Here is a 13589-nt window from a genome sequence, read left to right as displayed (position 1 = left end):
TGTATGTGGCTGACGCACTAGTCGCTTGAGCTACAGGTGCCAAGCCCCCAAATGGATTTAAAAGGAAACTTGTTCCAACCCCTCCCAAGGAGCACTCACTCCAGCATGTCACTGTAAGCCTCATTTCTGGTCTTGAATCTGTCCTTTGTCTCCTTTGCCCCCATGGGGCCCAGACCAGGGACCAGCACCCCTGAGTTAGCTGCCCCTTTTTCCTCCCCCTCAGCATACCCCTCCATGTAGCCCTGTGTCCACCTCCTACAGCTCAGCTGTCTTATTGCTCCTGGCTATGCTTCACCACCTGCAGGTAGCCTGGAGGTGGGACCCCTGGAGAGCACCTGGAAAGAAGGATGTCACAGATTTGTTTGTCTCAACAGGTAATAAGGAGATTCAACATTAACCTGGGAAATTTAGCTTTTTTTTTTAATGTAAGTATAAAAAGATGAGAAAAAAGTAACATTCAATTATTAGGTCACAGTCTAGGACAAAAAGGGGTTTAATGGGATTTTTCTTGTCTGCCCTGCATCCTGGCTAGTGCCCGTTTCTCTGCAGTGTTCCCATCCCACCCCCAAGGGGAAAGGGTTTCTTTTTGTAGGACATCAGGTGCCCAACTTAGTACAGCACCGTTGGCAGGCAGGAGGCAGTGTCTTAGACACCCAGGAGTAAAATGATGTGGTACCTCAAAGCCTGGTGCTCAGAATAGACACCTCAGGTCTACCACCATGCTGCAGCACCACCTTGTTCAGCTAAGGTCACTGGGTGGCATGAGGACTCTAAGAATAGGCCTGTGCATTTCCCTTGGTGGTTTTTCAAATGAAATAAAATTAAGCCATGCCAAAGTATTCCCAACCAAAGCAATTGCTCTAATATGCCCACAAAAGCTAAGATAAAGGAATGGATAATAAGGACACATGTTTAACTCAAAGAATGTTAAATGAAATATTATAATGATAGCTTATTCTTTAATAAAAATCAGGAGTCTCCGATAGCATTATCTGTAAGATGTGACGCACACACCTCATACTATTGGTTATGTATAGGGAAGGCAGAATACACAGAGACCACCTTCAACTACAGCCTAACACACATGTATCCTAGTGTATTCATTTTAATTCATATAAAAAGTTACAAAATAGTCCCTGCCCAGAATTCTTATGTTACGGAAATGAAAACCCTGGAATGAGGTGGTTTTACAAATGTATTGGACTGGAACACAAGGTATAGCTGCTCTTGGGGCTGCAAACACGTGCGGGCCTCGGAGCAGCTCCGGCCCAAGTAGTGTGGGCCAGTCCGAAGAGCAGCACTCTCCCTGAGCCCTGGTTGCCCAGGCTGGCCCTGGTCACACCTGGCTTTCCCCTCCACGGAGCTGCGGCGGTGCAAGCTGCTCAGTACCCTCCACCTTTCCTCTCTATGGTGGGCAAGCGATACTGTTTCAGGGCAGGTTTCATGTCCTTCTGTGGATCTGTCTGTTAAAGAGAAATGACAGATGTTCAGTGGAGGCCTAGGATGGGGCCCAGGAGCAGTGCCCTCAGAGAAGCCAGTTATGTGCGCTACCTTCTTGTTTGTACCAACACACTTCAAGGGCCTCAACACCGGGACTTTTCCATTTATTCCAGATCCAAACACTGACTGCAGTGTGGGGCTGGAGTAAGATGACAGTTTGGACACTCCTGAAAGCTTTAGTTTGGGCAGTTCCATTATGTAGGCCGGTTCTTGTCTCTTGGGATGGTCCTCCTCTTGCTTTAGGGACTGTTTCTTGAAACAGAACAAAGGTCAGTTGGACATAAAATTGCTTCTATTTTAAGAAAAATAGGAAAAATAAAGGAGGCTCTTTTGTACTACTTTTGCCTAATAAAATTTCTTGAGCATGAGTGTGAACTCACAGTGACTAGAAAACATCCAACACATCTCAGACACCCAAGAGTGAGGTGGCTGCTTGCTGGAGTCCCATGGAGAGAGACGAAACCTTGCACTTCAGCCTCCCTTATAGGGATCTGTCCTCACTGATCTTACTTGTTCCTATCACTGTCCACGTGCTTGTCCCACCCTCAGTGCAGCCACCCAGCAGTACCTGGGGAGGGGGAGACCAGCTTGACTGGCTGAGCTACAGGGCTGAGTGCCCTAACTACAAGGCTTTGTGCCCAAATCTGACCACTATCTGCGCCAGTATGGCTTGTGAGCTAAAAATGGTTTTTACATGTTTTTGTAGTTAAAAAAAAAAAAAAAAAGCTTATGGTATGTGAAAATTATGTGAAATCCAAATTTTAGTGTCCCAAAGTTTTATTGGAACACAGCCCCACCATTAGTTCACATATTGCCTACTGCTGCTTTCACATTACAATGAAGAGAGATGGGTAGTTTCTTTTTCTTTTTTTTTTTCCTTTTATTTATTTATTTATTTATTTATTTTTGGTTTTTGGCCGGGGCTGGGTTTGAACCCGCCACCTCCGGCATATGGGACCGGCGCCCTACCCCTTGAGCCACAGGCGCCGCCCGAGATGGGTAGTTTCAACTGACACCTCATAGCCCACAAAGCCTAAAATATTTCCTGTCTGGCCCTTATACACAAGTTTTCTAACCTCTCATATGACTGGGTGGGGACTTCAGACAAACATCTGAAGGGGACTTTTCATCCAAGAGGGAAGGGCAGCAGCGCAGGGACAGGGTTGGAAGGTCATGTGTGTGCCCCAGGCAAGTGGAGGATACAGGAAGTGAGAAGGCAAACACAGGGCTCTCTGAGGGACCACACCAGGACAAGTGACGGCTGGGGGCGAAAGGGATTTGCCAGCACCTTCAAAGGGAAGGCTGTGAAAGCCACAAGGGAAAATGCACCTTTGGGAGGAAAGATCAGGAGATAGGGTTTAAGCAAGTTTGCCTCTTAGATATTCAAGTGGAGCTGTTGAGTAGAAGGCTGGCCATAAGAGTCTAGATTTTGGGTGGCGCCTGTGGCTCAAAGGAGTAGGGCGTAGCCTCATATGCCGGAGGTGGCAGGTTCAAACCCAGGCCTGGCCAGAAACTGCAAAAAAAAAAAAAAAAAAAAAAGTCTAGATTTCTGGAAAGCAGCCTGGTTGCTGATGGATCTATGACCTTGGCTCCCAGCGTGTGGTGAGCACTCAATAGATGTTGGAGGAAAGAGTGCTGGATGGATGACTGAAAAAATGAATAATGGAGGGCACATTGTCACAGAGTTTGAGTGCTAGCTCCGAACTATAAAATTGGTGGAACTGAGCAAATGAGTGCCACATGCCTCTGTGTCTCCTGAACCTGACACTTGCCACATGGGTGATATATTAGGACGAATACAGGAGGTTGGGCAGAAAGGTGAAGATATTACAAAATGTAGATAGGTGTTGTGATAAGCACTGTAGTCCTAGCTACTCGGGAGGCTGAGGCAGAAGGATCTTTTAAGCCCAGGAGTTTGAGATGCTGCTGTGAGCTAGGCTGATGCCATGGCACTCTAATCTGGGTAATAGAGTGAGACTGTCTCAAAAGAAAAAAAGATAACTACAAAATGAAGCTATCATTTCTAAACCAAAAAAAGCATGTAAAACCACCTCTGCTGACAAGATGAAGTACTCATCTGGGGCCCGCTGTGCTCATGAGGGCTTTGTGGCCAGGTAAAGAGAGGGTGGCCTGCCCCAGAGCTTGGGATCTGTTACTGGTGAGGTGGGTGATTTGGGCCAGTCCTGTGGTTCCTCTGTGTCTCCTATCAGGGTCAGTCTGAGGGCACAATGAAGTGATGTCAGCAATGTGCTTTGGCATAGAACCTGACACCTGCACATGGTTATCAGGACAAAGACTGCCAAAGGGTCCCCTCTCTGAACCTGCTTACAGAGGATGTTAGTCACCCATCCTTAGCGGGGCAGAAAAGGTTTGAACAATTACCCTGTTTCCCCGAAAATAAGACAGCGTCTTATTTTAAGGTGTGCTCCCAAAGATGCGCTAGGTCTTATTTTCAGGGGACGTCTTATCTTTCCTGTAAGTAGGTCTTATTTTCGGAGGATGTCTTATGAAAATAAGGGAAACAGGGTAGTACCATTGTGCTAATGTTCTCTAATGTTCTAACATGTGGAGACATTAACTGGCATAATGTTTAGGCGTTGGCTGACAAGGTGCACTTTCAGAACAGATGTGACGATGTAGTACACAGGTGATGTCCTCCTCAGAGAGAGAGAGACAGGCCACCCAAGGGACTCCAGTCCCTGCTCAGCCAGCCTAGTCCCAGCTTGCTGATTTCACTCAGTACCTGCTTTCTGCCTTCCTTTGACATTTGCCAGTTGTTACTGAGTGGTTCCAGTGCCACAGGGTGCTCTGGAAAGCAAGCTTTTCTGTGGCTGGCCAGAGCTTGCTTCTCAATTACCCTACAGGGAAGGAGAGAATGAAATGCCTCACTGAGAACTCTTGGAGCACAATTGCTTGTTTTCTTTCTTTGTCTCAAATTTGTCTATTGTTACCAGTTCTTCTTTCCCACATGAGCTATGAGGGACCTTTTCTTCTTTTCTGTCTCAGCCTGACAGTCTCTGGGCTGGGAAGAGTCTGTGACCAGTGGGCACTGCCCTCCCACAGGCCTACACCACCCACCACAGGACTTGTGGTTTTGGATCAAACTGTCACCTCCACAGAAGTATGGAATTATACAACCTCAGGGAAAATGCCTCTTAGGTTCCCATTTAGCAGGTACTTCTTGTGCCAGGTAATATCCAATATGCTCTAAAATCTTACGAGTTCATGCTATAAATGTAAGAGTTTATACCATTGACACAGGATGTGTGCCAGGCTTTTCTAGAATCTTACTAACTGGAGTCACAGCATCAACCCCAAAGCAGGGATACAGCCCCCCTTACCCTTGCCATGGAGCTGCTAACAGCCTCATTTAGGGAAGGGAACACCAGAAAACAGCACAGTGGGGGATCCTAGGGGCACTGACCACTGTTCAGGATAGAGAGCTGGTTCCAGGACCCAGGGGACCCTCTAGAGGCCAGTCTCTTGCCCCACCAGGTGCCCCACAGGCCTTGTTAGCCAGGTCTTCCCATGTGTCACAAGAAAATACACCAGAGGGCCTACCTCTGTTCTTTGAAGTAGGGATGCTGCAGGGCCTGATGGGCAGTGATTCTCTCATCAGGATCATAGGCCACCATTGCATGCAGGAGGGAGAGGCATTGCGGGGACAAATTGGTTGTCGGTAGAGGTATTCCTGATCCCTTTTTAAAAGGAAAATCAAAACTCATAGCTCTCGACCTGTATTAAAAGCCCAATGATAATAAATGATCATGCCATTACGTAGAGCACTTAGCTGGTCTAAGGCCCTGCACTGAAAATGACAGTTTATGATCTACAGCTCATATGTCCAACCCACAGGATGTACAACTCTAAGAGTGAGCCCTCATACTATGAAATCTAGTGGTAGTGACTTGTCAGTGTTCATTGACCAAAACAAATGTACCACTCTGGGAGCTATGTTGACATGGGGGAGGCTGTGCATGTTTGGGCACAGCGGGTCTACGGAATATCTCTATGCTTGCCACTAAATTTGCTGCATACCTAAGATTACTCTAAAAAATAAAGTCCATTGGGCGGTGCCTGTGGCTCAGTCGGTAAGGCGCCGGCCCCCATATACAGAGGGTGGCGGGTTCAAACCCGGCCCCGGCCAAACTGCAACCAAAAAATAGCCGGGCGTTGTGGCGGGCGCCTGTAGTCCCAGCTACTTGGGAGGCTGAGGCAAGAGAATCGCTTAAGCCCAGGAGTTGGAGGTTGCTGTGAGCTGTGTGAGGCCATGGCACTCTACCGAGGGCCATAAAGTGAGACTCTGTCTCTACAAAAAAAAAAAAAAAAAAGTCCATTAAAAGGGAGGGATGTGAAATCTGTTATGCTATAAATGGAATAAAATTACTTTTCCTATAAAGGATTAAAATTACATTCTCATGCGGGATTTTTAAAAAGTCTTTTTAGCACCTGTGGCTCAGTCAGTAGGACGCCGGCCCCATATGCCAAGGGTGGCGGGTTCAAACCCAGCCCCGGCCAAATTGCAACCAAAAAATAGCCGGGTGTTGTGGCGGGCGCCTGTAGTCCCAGCTACTCGGGAGGCTGAGGCAAGAGAATCGCTTAGGCCCAGGAGTTGGAGGTTGCTGTGAGCTGGGTGAGGCCACGGCACTCTACCGAGGGCCATAAAGTAAGACTCTGTCTCTACAAAAAAAAAAAAAAGTAATCAAAAATATTTGTCTTTGCCCCTTCCTAGGAGCTGAGAGTTGCTCAGCACCTAGCCCACAGGCCCTCCTTTGGAAGTCCCCAGCTCCCCAGCCTCAGCTGTATCTTCGATCAAAGCCAAACCCTTCTGAATCTGTGAGAGCCTCACCTAGCTGCCAGTCTCATCAGCAATGTACATAACAGTTATAGAATGTTTCCCATGCAGTCTGTGCTTGGGAAACATTTTCGTTTCTAAGTCCTTTATAACTATTCAGGGGCCAAACCTGACCCCCAGACTCTTGAGAAGGCTGTGAGAAATCTTTCTGTGATTCTTAAGGAAGAATGCACCTTCGTGAACCTCTAAAACAAGCCCACAGCCCATTCAGTGGCAGCAGGAGCCCAAGTGGGGAGGGGAGGAAAGGAAGTATCAAAGACAGGCTTGCTCTGCTGTAGGTCTTGGAAGTGGGAGCAAGTCCCTGTCCACTCTCAGCACACCATACTTACTGTTTGAACTTGGTGAGGGTCTTCTGAGCAGGTGTGCCGATGACATCATGGATTTTTGAGATTTGGTCCAGTTCATTGGCGCCAGGGAAGAGGGGTCGCAGGCTGGAAGGGCATGCCAACGGGCACTGTGGTCAGGACATGGCTGTGGGCCTCTCCACTTTACCAGGTGGGCTCATTCACCAGAAAATGACCCTCACCCAAATAGCAATACTCATGGCCAGGAGGCTTCCATTCTCCCTTGTGCTTGGTTAGGTCTTCCTGTTTCTACCTTGCTAATAGGTCCTAAATGTGTTTTCTAAGAGGCAAGAGACAGATCCACATTCCTACACCTGTACACTCCAGTGCCTGCCATGAAATATTTATACTAACTGTAACGAATAACCTCCATAACAAGCCTCTTGTCAGCCCAGGTGAGTTTTGTTGACAAATCCAGGGATGGTCAGGTCAAGTTTGTTGACAAATGACTTCCAAGAAACTTTTTGGTTTTCAGAGCTTTCATAGATACTGGATTTGAGGATAAAATATTTTAGACCTTTAGAAGTAAATTTGGTTTATATTACATACCACAAAGAAGAGTTTAAAAATCTGGCTCCGAGGCTCAGCACCTATAGCTCAAGCAGCTAAGGCGCCAGCCACAAACACTGGAGCTGGCGGGTTTGAATCCAGCCGGGCCTGCTAAACAACAATGACAACTACAACCAAAAAATAGCTGGGTGTTGTGGCAGGTGCCTATAATCCCAGCTACTTGGGAGGCTGAGGCAAGAGAATTGCTTAAGCCCAAGAGTTGGAGGTTGCTGTGAGCTGTGATGCCACGGCACTCTACCCAGGGTGACAGCTTGAGACTCTGTCTATAAATAAATAAATAAATAAATAAATAAATAAAAATCTAGCTCCGGTAGTGGAACTAGATTCTACTCAGGAAAATAGCAATCAATATCTTGACTAACGGAACAAAAAAGAAAATGTGGGTGAGCACGAAACAGTCTGAGAAGTGATTTACCATAGGCTGCCTAACATTCTGATTAGATGCCATTAGGTGTCACATTCTTAACTTTTGAGTCCTTTAACACCCCTCCAAATTAATTCAGTTGATTTTAACACATGAAAAAGGATTGTCCATTGGCACTTTTGGCTTTGGTAAAATTGCCACTCAGTTTTCCAAAGGAACAAACTACTAATACAAATGATCTAGATTCTAGAATCTAAGAGAATGTTCCATAGTATGTATTTTTGCAACAGTCAGTTAAGCAGGTAGGTTTAGACAACATTTGAAGGGTAGAACCCTCTGCTGGGTTCTACCCTTCAGATATGTGCCACCAGATATTGAATTCAGTGCCAATTGCCTTGAAGATCCACCACAAGCAAGAAGATACTGCCTTACCCCTCTATGGACTTCTTTAACTCCCCCGCTACACACCTCTGAGTGGGACCTACCCTCATCCCTCTTCCCTGGGCCACTGCTCCTTCCCAAAGGCTGAGGGGAGCATGGGTTTTGGAGCACAGGTGAGGGATAGTTGGGATCAGGGTTTTCTAGATACAGCGCAACTCCAACTGTGCCAGAGGGGCCGCATCCATGCACCTGGGGCCAGAGCACTCTACCTGATATGTCTACCTCTCCAAGTAGGACCCAAAGGCCACCTGCTCACCCCTCCCCATGGCAGACCCCAGCAGGAACTATAAGTACAATTCTGTGTTCTGGAACACTCCTTTTATAATCACTTCATTATCAAACCAGATGAAGGGGTCCCCAAACTCAGGGCTAGGGGTGTAGAACGGAAAGAAGTAACTGATGGTGCTTGTTCTCTGTGAAGAGTGAGCAAGGAAAAGCATTTGACAAAAAGTAAAATGAAAGCCTAGTAAATTTTCTGTTAAATTAAAAAACAAACAAACAAAATTCAGAGTGACTGTAAATGTATCACAAAGGAAGGAGCTGGCATGGCCACTGGTCTACCGTTTCCATGTCCCCGAGCTACCTGGCAATCTCATAGAACACACAGCCAGCGCTCCATAGGTCCATCTTGTATGTGTAGAACCCATCAGTGAGGAGACACTCTGGGGCCCTGTACCAGCGTGTAGAGATGTATTCAGTATATGGCTGCTTGGAATAGACACTCCGGCAGGACCCAAAGTCCCCTAATTTCAGGACATCCTGCTGCAAGGGGGAGAAAAGCAAGGACGGTAACATCTCATTGTGCAGTTGTTGTAATACACACCATTTCAACCATGTATGGATTAATGGAACAATGACAGCATCTAAACTCATTTGTAAAATACAAATTACTGGTTTTAAGAGCAATAATTTGTGAAAGTGCCTCTAACATATGAGGAAGTGGTGTTTATAGTCAGTGGAACGTGTTTTCAAATATTCTAGCTGTGTTTCACATGCATTTCCAAATGTCCCTGAGTTCTGAAAATGGTTAAGTCATGGGGTGCTTCTAAAATGAATGGACTTACTACCAAATGTCCTAGTATGCCACCCGGCTCTATGGCAGCTGAGCTCCCAGCTCCCTCACTGGGGTTCTTTTACTCATTTGGCTTCTGAGGACTCTGGCTAGTTAGACATCCGGAACACCTACAAATTGCTTTAAATATAGGTAGCTTTGATGGCTTTACAGTGAGATAGACCGGAGGGCAAATCCTGCCTCTACCAGTTTACCTTTAGAGTGTTAAGAATCACAATTGGAACCTATAGAGGTGGCTCACAACTATAATCTCAGCACTTTAAGAGCTAGCAGGATCCCTTGAGGTCAGGAGTTAAGACCAGCTTTAAAAAGAATAACACTCCTGTCTCTACCAAAAACAGAAAAAATTTGCTGGGCGTGGTGATGCCTGCCTACCTGTAGCCCTACCTACTGGAGAGGCTGAGGCTCGCTTGAACCCAGAAGTTTGAGGTTGCAATGACTATGATGAGGCCACTGTACTCCAGCCTGGGTGACAGAGTGAGACCCTGTCTCAAAAGAAAATGTAGAATGACAATTAGAAAGAAGTTCATTTTTGTCTACAGTGTGAGAAGGGTACCTTCTATTATTTTCTTCCAGGTGTACAGTCAGTTATGTTGAGGAAATTTATTAAACAAGCCATCTTTTACAAATTGAGAAGTAAAAAATACTAACAAACATGCTAACCAGCTATCCGAAAATGAATGCATATACAGTGAAAAAGTTTTTATAGTCTACCTTTATTCTGATAGCAAATCTTCATATAGAAGTTCTTACCTTTATTAGTATATTTTCTGGTTTTACATCTCTGTGAAATATTCCATTTCTACATTCAGTAAAAAAGGAAGAATAGAATTACTTGTACTTTATTGATTCAAATTCTTGAATTTGAATTGTATTTTAAACAAATGTTAATACATTTTATTAATTTCAGAGCTGTCAAAGCCCCAGCAGCATACCTGTGCATATGATCAAGGGATTTGCATAACTGGTACATATAGTACATAATTTTTTTTTCTGATAATGGGTGTCTTCTCCCTGTGCAATCAAGGAAACAGGCAAATATGGTTACCAATGGTACATATCCCCTTTTCCTGAAATAAAAAATATAATACAGTTTTATTGAATGATGTTTTATATGTACCATCTATATATATGTACATCTATATAATAAATATTCTTTTTTTTTTTTTTTTTTGAGACAGAGCCTCAAGCTGTCGCCCTGGGTAGAGTGCTGTGACATCACAGCTCACAGCAACCCCCAACTCCTGGGCTTATGTAATTCTCTTGCCTCAGCCTCCCAAGTAGCTGGGACTACAGGCACCCGCCACAATACCTGGCCATTTTTTGGTTGTAGTTGTTATTGTTTGATAGGCCCGGGCTGGATTTGAACCTGCCAGCTCTGGTATATATGGCTGGCGCCTTAGCCGCTTGAGCTACAGACTCTGAACCAAATTTAATATTCTATATTGACATGGTTTCATTTAAGATTACACAGCACATACAGTTTTTATGCTTTTTATTTTTCTTTTTGACAATTTACAGAGGTTTCTTTTACATTCTCTACTATTCACTAGTAATACCATGTAATCTGGGGGATTGTCAAATTTGGGGAAATCTCTATTGAGTTTCTTTTATGTTTGAACTATAAGATTTCCAGGTATTGTGAGTTTTCTCTGAAGTGAATTCTCTTCAATATTCTTTGAATTGACCCTGTTGACAGTATTTCTAGAAGGATCCCAGAGATGGCCAGCAATAATGCAACTATACTACATACGTGTTAGAGATTTCAAACCACATAAATGTACTCTAGTCAGTGTTAACAAGATTTTAGATAAGCCCACACGTACTGCATGGTTATAACAGGAGAAGAAAATATGACTTAGGGATAACTGAAATGGAAAGAGATGGCAGTCTTAACTGATTATATACATATATAAATATGTGGCTGAGCACAGTGGCTCATACTTGTAATCCTAGCTCTTGGGGAGACTGAGGCAGGAGGACTGCTTATTAAGGCCAAGAGTTTGAGACCAGCCTGAGAAAGAGTGAGACTTGTCTCTACAGAAAATAAAAAAATAGCCAGACATGGTGGCACACACCTGTAGTCCTTATTATTTGGGAGGCTAAGGCAGGAAAATCACTTGAGCCCATCACTTCAAGATTGCAGTAAGCTATGATGATGCCACCATTGCACTCTTGGCTAGGTGAAAGAGTGAGCCTGTCTCAAAAAAAGAACAAAACCCAACTAAATAAAAAGCAGATTCCAAAGTCCAAACTGAGACCTAATGAACCATAAACATAGGCATAGGGAGCCAGGAATCTGTACCTCTTGGCTGTCTACAGTCCCCAGAAAGAGACACCTTCAGGTGCCTTCCCTTCTTGACTCTTTGGTTCTCCTTCCCCAATCCCTTATTGCCGGCCCTGGAGATAAAGGGGTGCTGTTTCCCTCCTGGGTCAGGAGGAGTGAGGTATCACAAGCAGTGTGGGAACAGTGGTCTGAACAATGCAAGTGCACATCCTTGAAAAGGAAGGGCTTACTACCCACTCTGCTCATTTTTTTTTTTTTTTTTTTGGAGACAGAGTCTTACTTTGCCGCCCTTGGTGCTATGGCATCACAGCTCACAGCAATCTCAAACCTCAAACTCTAGGCTCAAAAGATTCTCTTGCCTCAGCCTCTCAAGTAGCTGGGGTTACAGGTGCCTGCCACAATGCTCAGCTATTTTTAGAGATGGGGTCTTGATCTGGCTCAGACTGTTCTCAAACTTGTGAGCTCAGGCAATCCACCTGCCTCGGCCTCCTAGAGTGCTGGGATTATAGGTGTAAGCCACCGCACCTGGCCCCTTTCCACACATTTCTTCAAAACAAGATCCTAGCCTCGGCACCTGTGGCTCAAGCGGCTAAGGTGCCAGCCACATACACTGGAGCTGGGGGGTTCCAATCCAGCCCAGGACTGCCAAACAACAATGACAATTATAACCAAAAAATAGCCAGGCATTGTGGCGGGCGCCTGTAGTCACAGCTACTTGGGAGACTGAGGCAAGAGGATTGCTTAAGCCCAAGAGTTGCTGTGAGCTGTGATGCCACAGTACTCTATCCAGGGGGACAGCTTGAGACTCTGTCTCAAAAAAAAAGAAAAAAAAAAAGAAAAACAACAACAACAACAACAAAACAAGATCCTAAATTTCTAGGCCTGAAGATTGTATCTAGTTCTCACCAGATTCTTGTTTTCAAACAGTTTGAAATACAGAATTTGTTAAAACACTGAAAAGTTTCTCATATGACCCGTTAGTGAATGCCAACAAATAAGACCACAACATATTTCCCTTGTCTGCTTTAGCTATCCTGAGCAAAGTAATTTTTACAAGTTTTACCAAATACTCTCATTAAGAAGACTCTAAAGAATGTCATATATAATCCTAGTAATGTAAAAAAAAAAGTGTAAATGAACAGTGATAAAAAAAAGTTGTTCCCTGTGAGTCAGCACAAACTGTAGAAATGTGCTTGCCATCAAACTTACCCCTTCCCATGAGACCCCCTGTGCTTCTGGCTTCCCTGGTAAGGCTACAGGTGCATACTGCTATCCAGCACAGCATAGCCAAATGGCCCATTATATATCCCTAGGCCCACAAACCGTGCTTCAGAGCATGTGTACACCCTTGCTGTCTGAGTTATTCAAAGAACAGGCTTGCATTATGGCACACTGTCGAGAGGAGTCAGAGAGGAGTTACCTGGGCAGAGTGTAACAGGTTGGGTATCAGACTCAGAGTGAGCCTGCCCCATTGCCAGCACCACTCTCTCATCAACCACAGCAAACTCAAGGACCGGGTCCTCCTAGTTCTGCACTTTACTGCTAGGTCATCATAGAGAAAAAGTTACTCTTTTGTTTGAAATTCAATTTTCTTACATTTAAAATGGGGTTGCACTCACAGAATCAGGATCAAATGCAGTAATATATATATGCACTATACTACATGTACTATATTTATAAAATACATGCTATATATATATACATACTATAAATTATAATAGTAATGATAATAGCAGTCGCTGTTTATTGAAGACTTACATGACCTCTAAATACTGTACAAATATTATTTTATTTAATCTTCACAATAACCCCAAGAGTTAGACACTATTATTTTTTCCATCTTATAAAAAAGTAATAAGGCTCAAATAGCCTAACCAGGACATTAAATACACAGGGCAGTGTGCATGCTCTGATCTAACATGTTACATTACAATATGGGAGATCTGTGTTGCATCAACCTAGCCAAACCGGATCTGTGTTTTTTAGAAGAGCCAGGAGTGAGGCTAACAGGAGGTATCACTGGCTTAGAAGAAAATTTCACTGACAAAAATGCTACTTCACCCACCCTCTGCATGGCACAGGGACTGACAGTTAAGGAAAACAAGATATTAATCACATGTTAGAGATATATTAGGAATACTGTAACAAGGCTGGGC

At 44.5% G+C, this 13589-nt stretch overlaps 1 protein-coding gene across 7 annotated transcripts in view; it reads right to left on the bottom strand.

The window, feature by feature from the left end:
* MOK (MOK protein kinase) overlaps nt 1-13589 on the bottom strand; it is an 89540-nt gene continuing 75951 nt past the window's right edge. For 5 of the 7 annotated variants that reach the window (XM_053603135.1, XM_053603140.1, XM_053603139.1 and 2 more), the window contains 7 exons: nt 10082-10160; nt 9900-9948; nt 8658-8836; nt 6685-6786; nt 5062-5198; nt 1552-1752; nt 1-1463 (listed from right to left, as the gene is read on the bottom strand). In XM_053603135.1, coding sequence (XP_053459110.1) covers nt 1150-1463; nt 1552-1752; nt 5062-5198; nt 6685-6786; nt 8658-8836; nt 9900-9948; nt 10082-10160 — 1061 coding nt within the window. In that variant the 3' untranslated portion in view covers nt 1-1149. Of the gene's footprint in view, nt 1464-1551; nt 1753-4243; nt 4359-5061; nt 5236-6684; nt 6787-8657; nt 8837-9899; nt 9949-10081; nt 10161-11224; nt 11344-13589 lie in introns of all 7 variants that reach the window. The other 2 variants (XM_053603137.1, XM_053603136.1) reach the window with 2 other exon arrangements.

Source organism: Nycticebus coucang, chromosome 9 (assembly GCF_027406575.1).
Source record: "Nycticebus coucang isolate mNycCou1 chromosome 9, mNycCou1.pri, whole genome shotgun sequence".
NCBI classification, from domain to species: Eukaryota; Metazoa; Chordata; class Mammalia; order Primates; family Lorisidae; genus Nycticebus; species Nycticebus coucang.
Note: the sequence above shows the minus strand (reverse complement) of the source record. Positions and strands in the feature narration are given on the sequence as shown.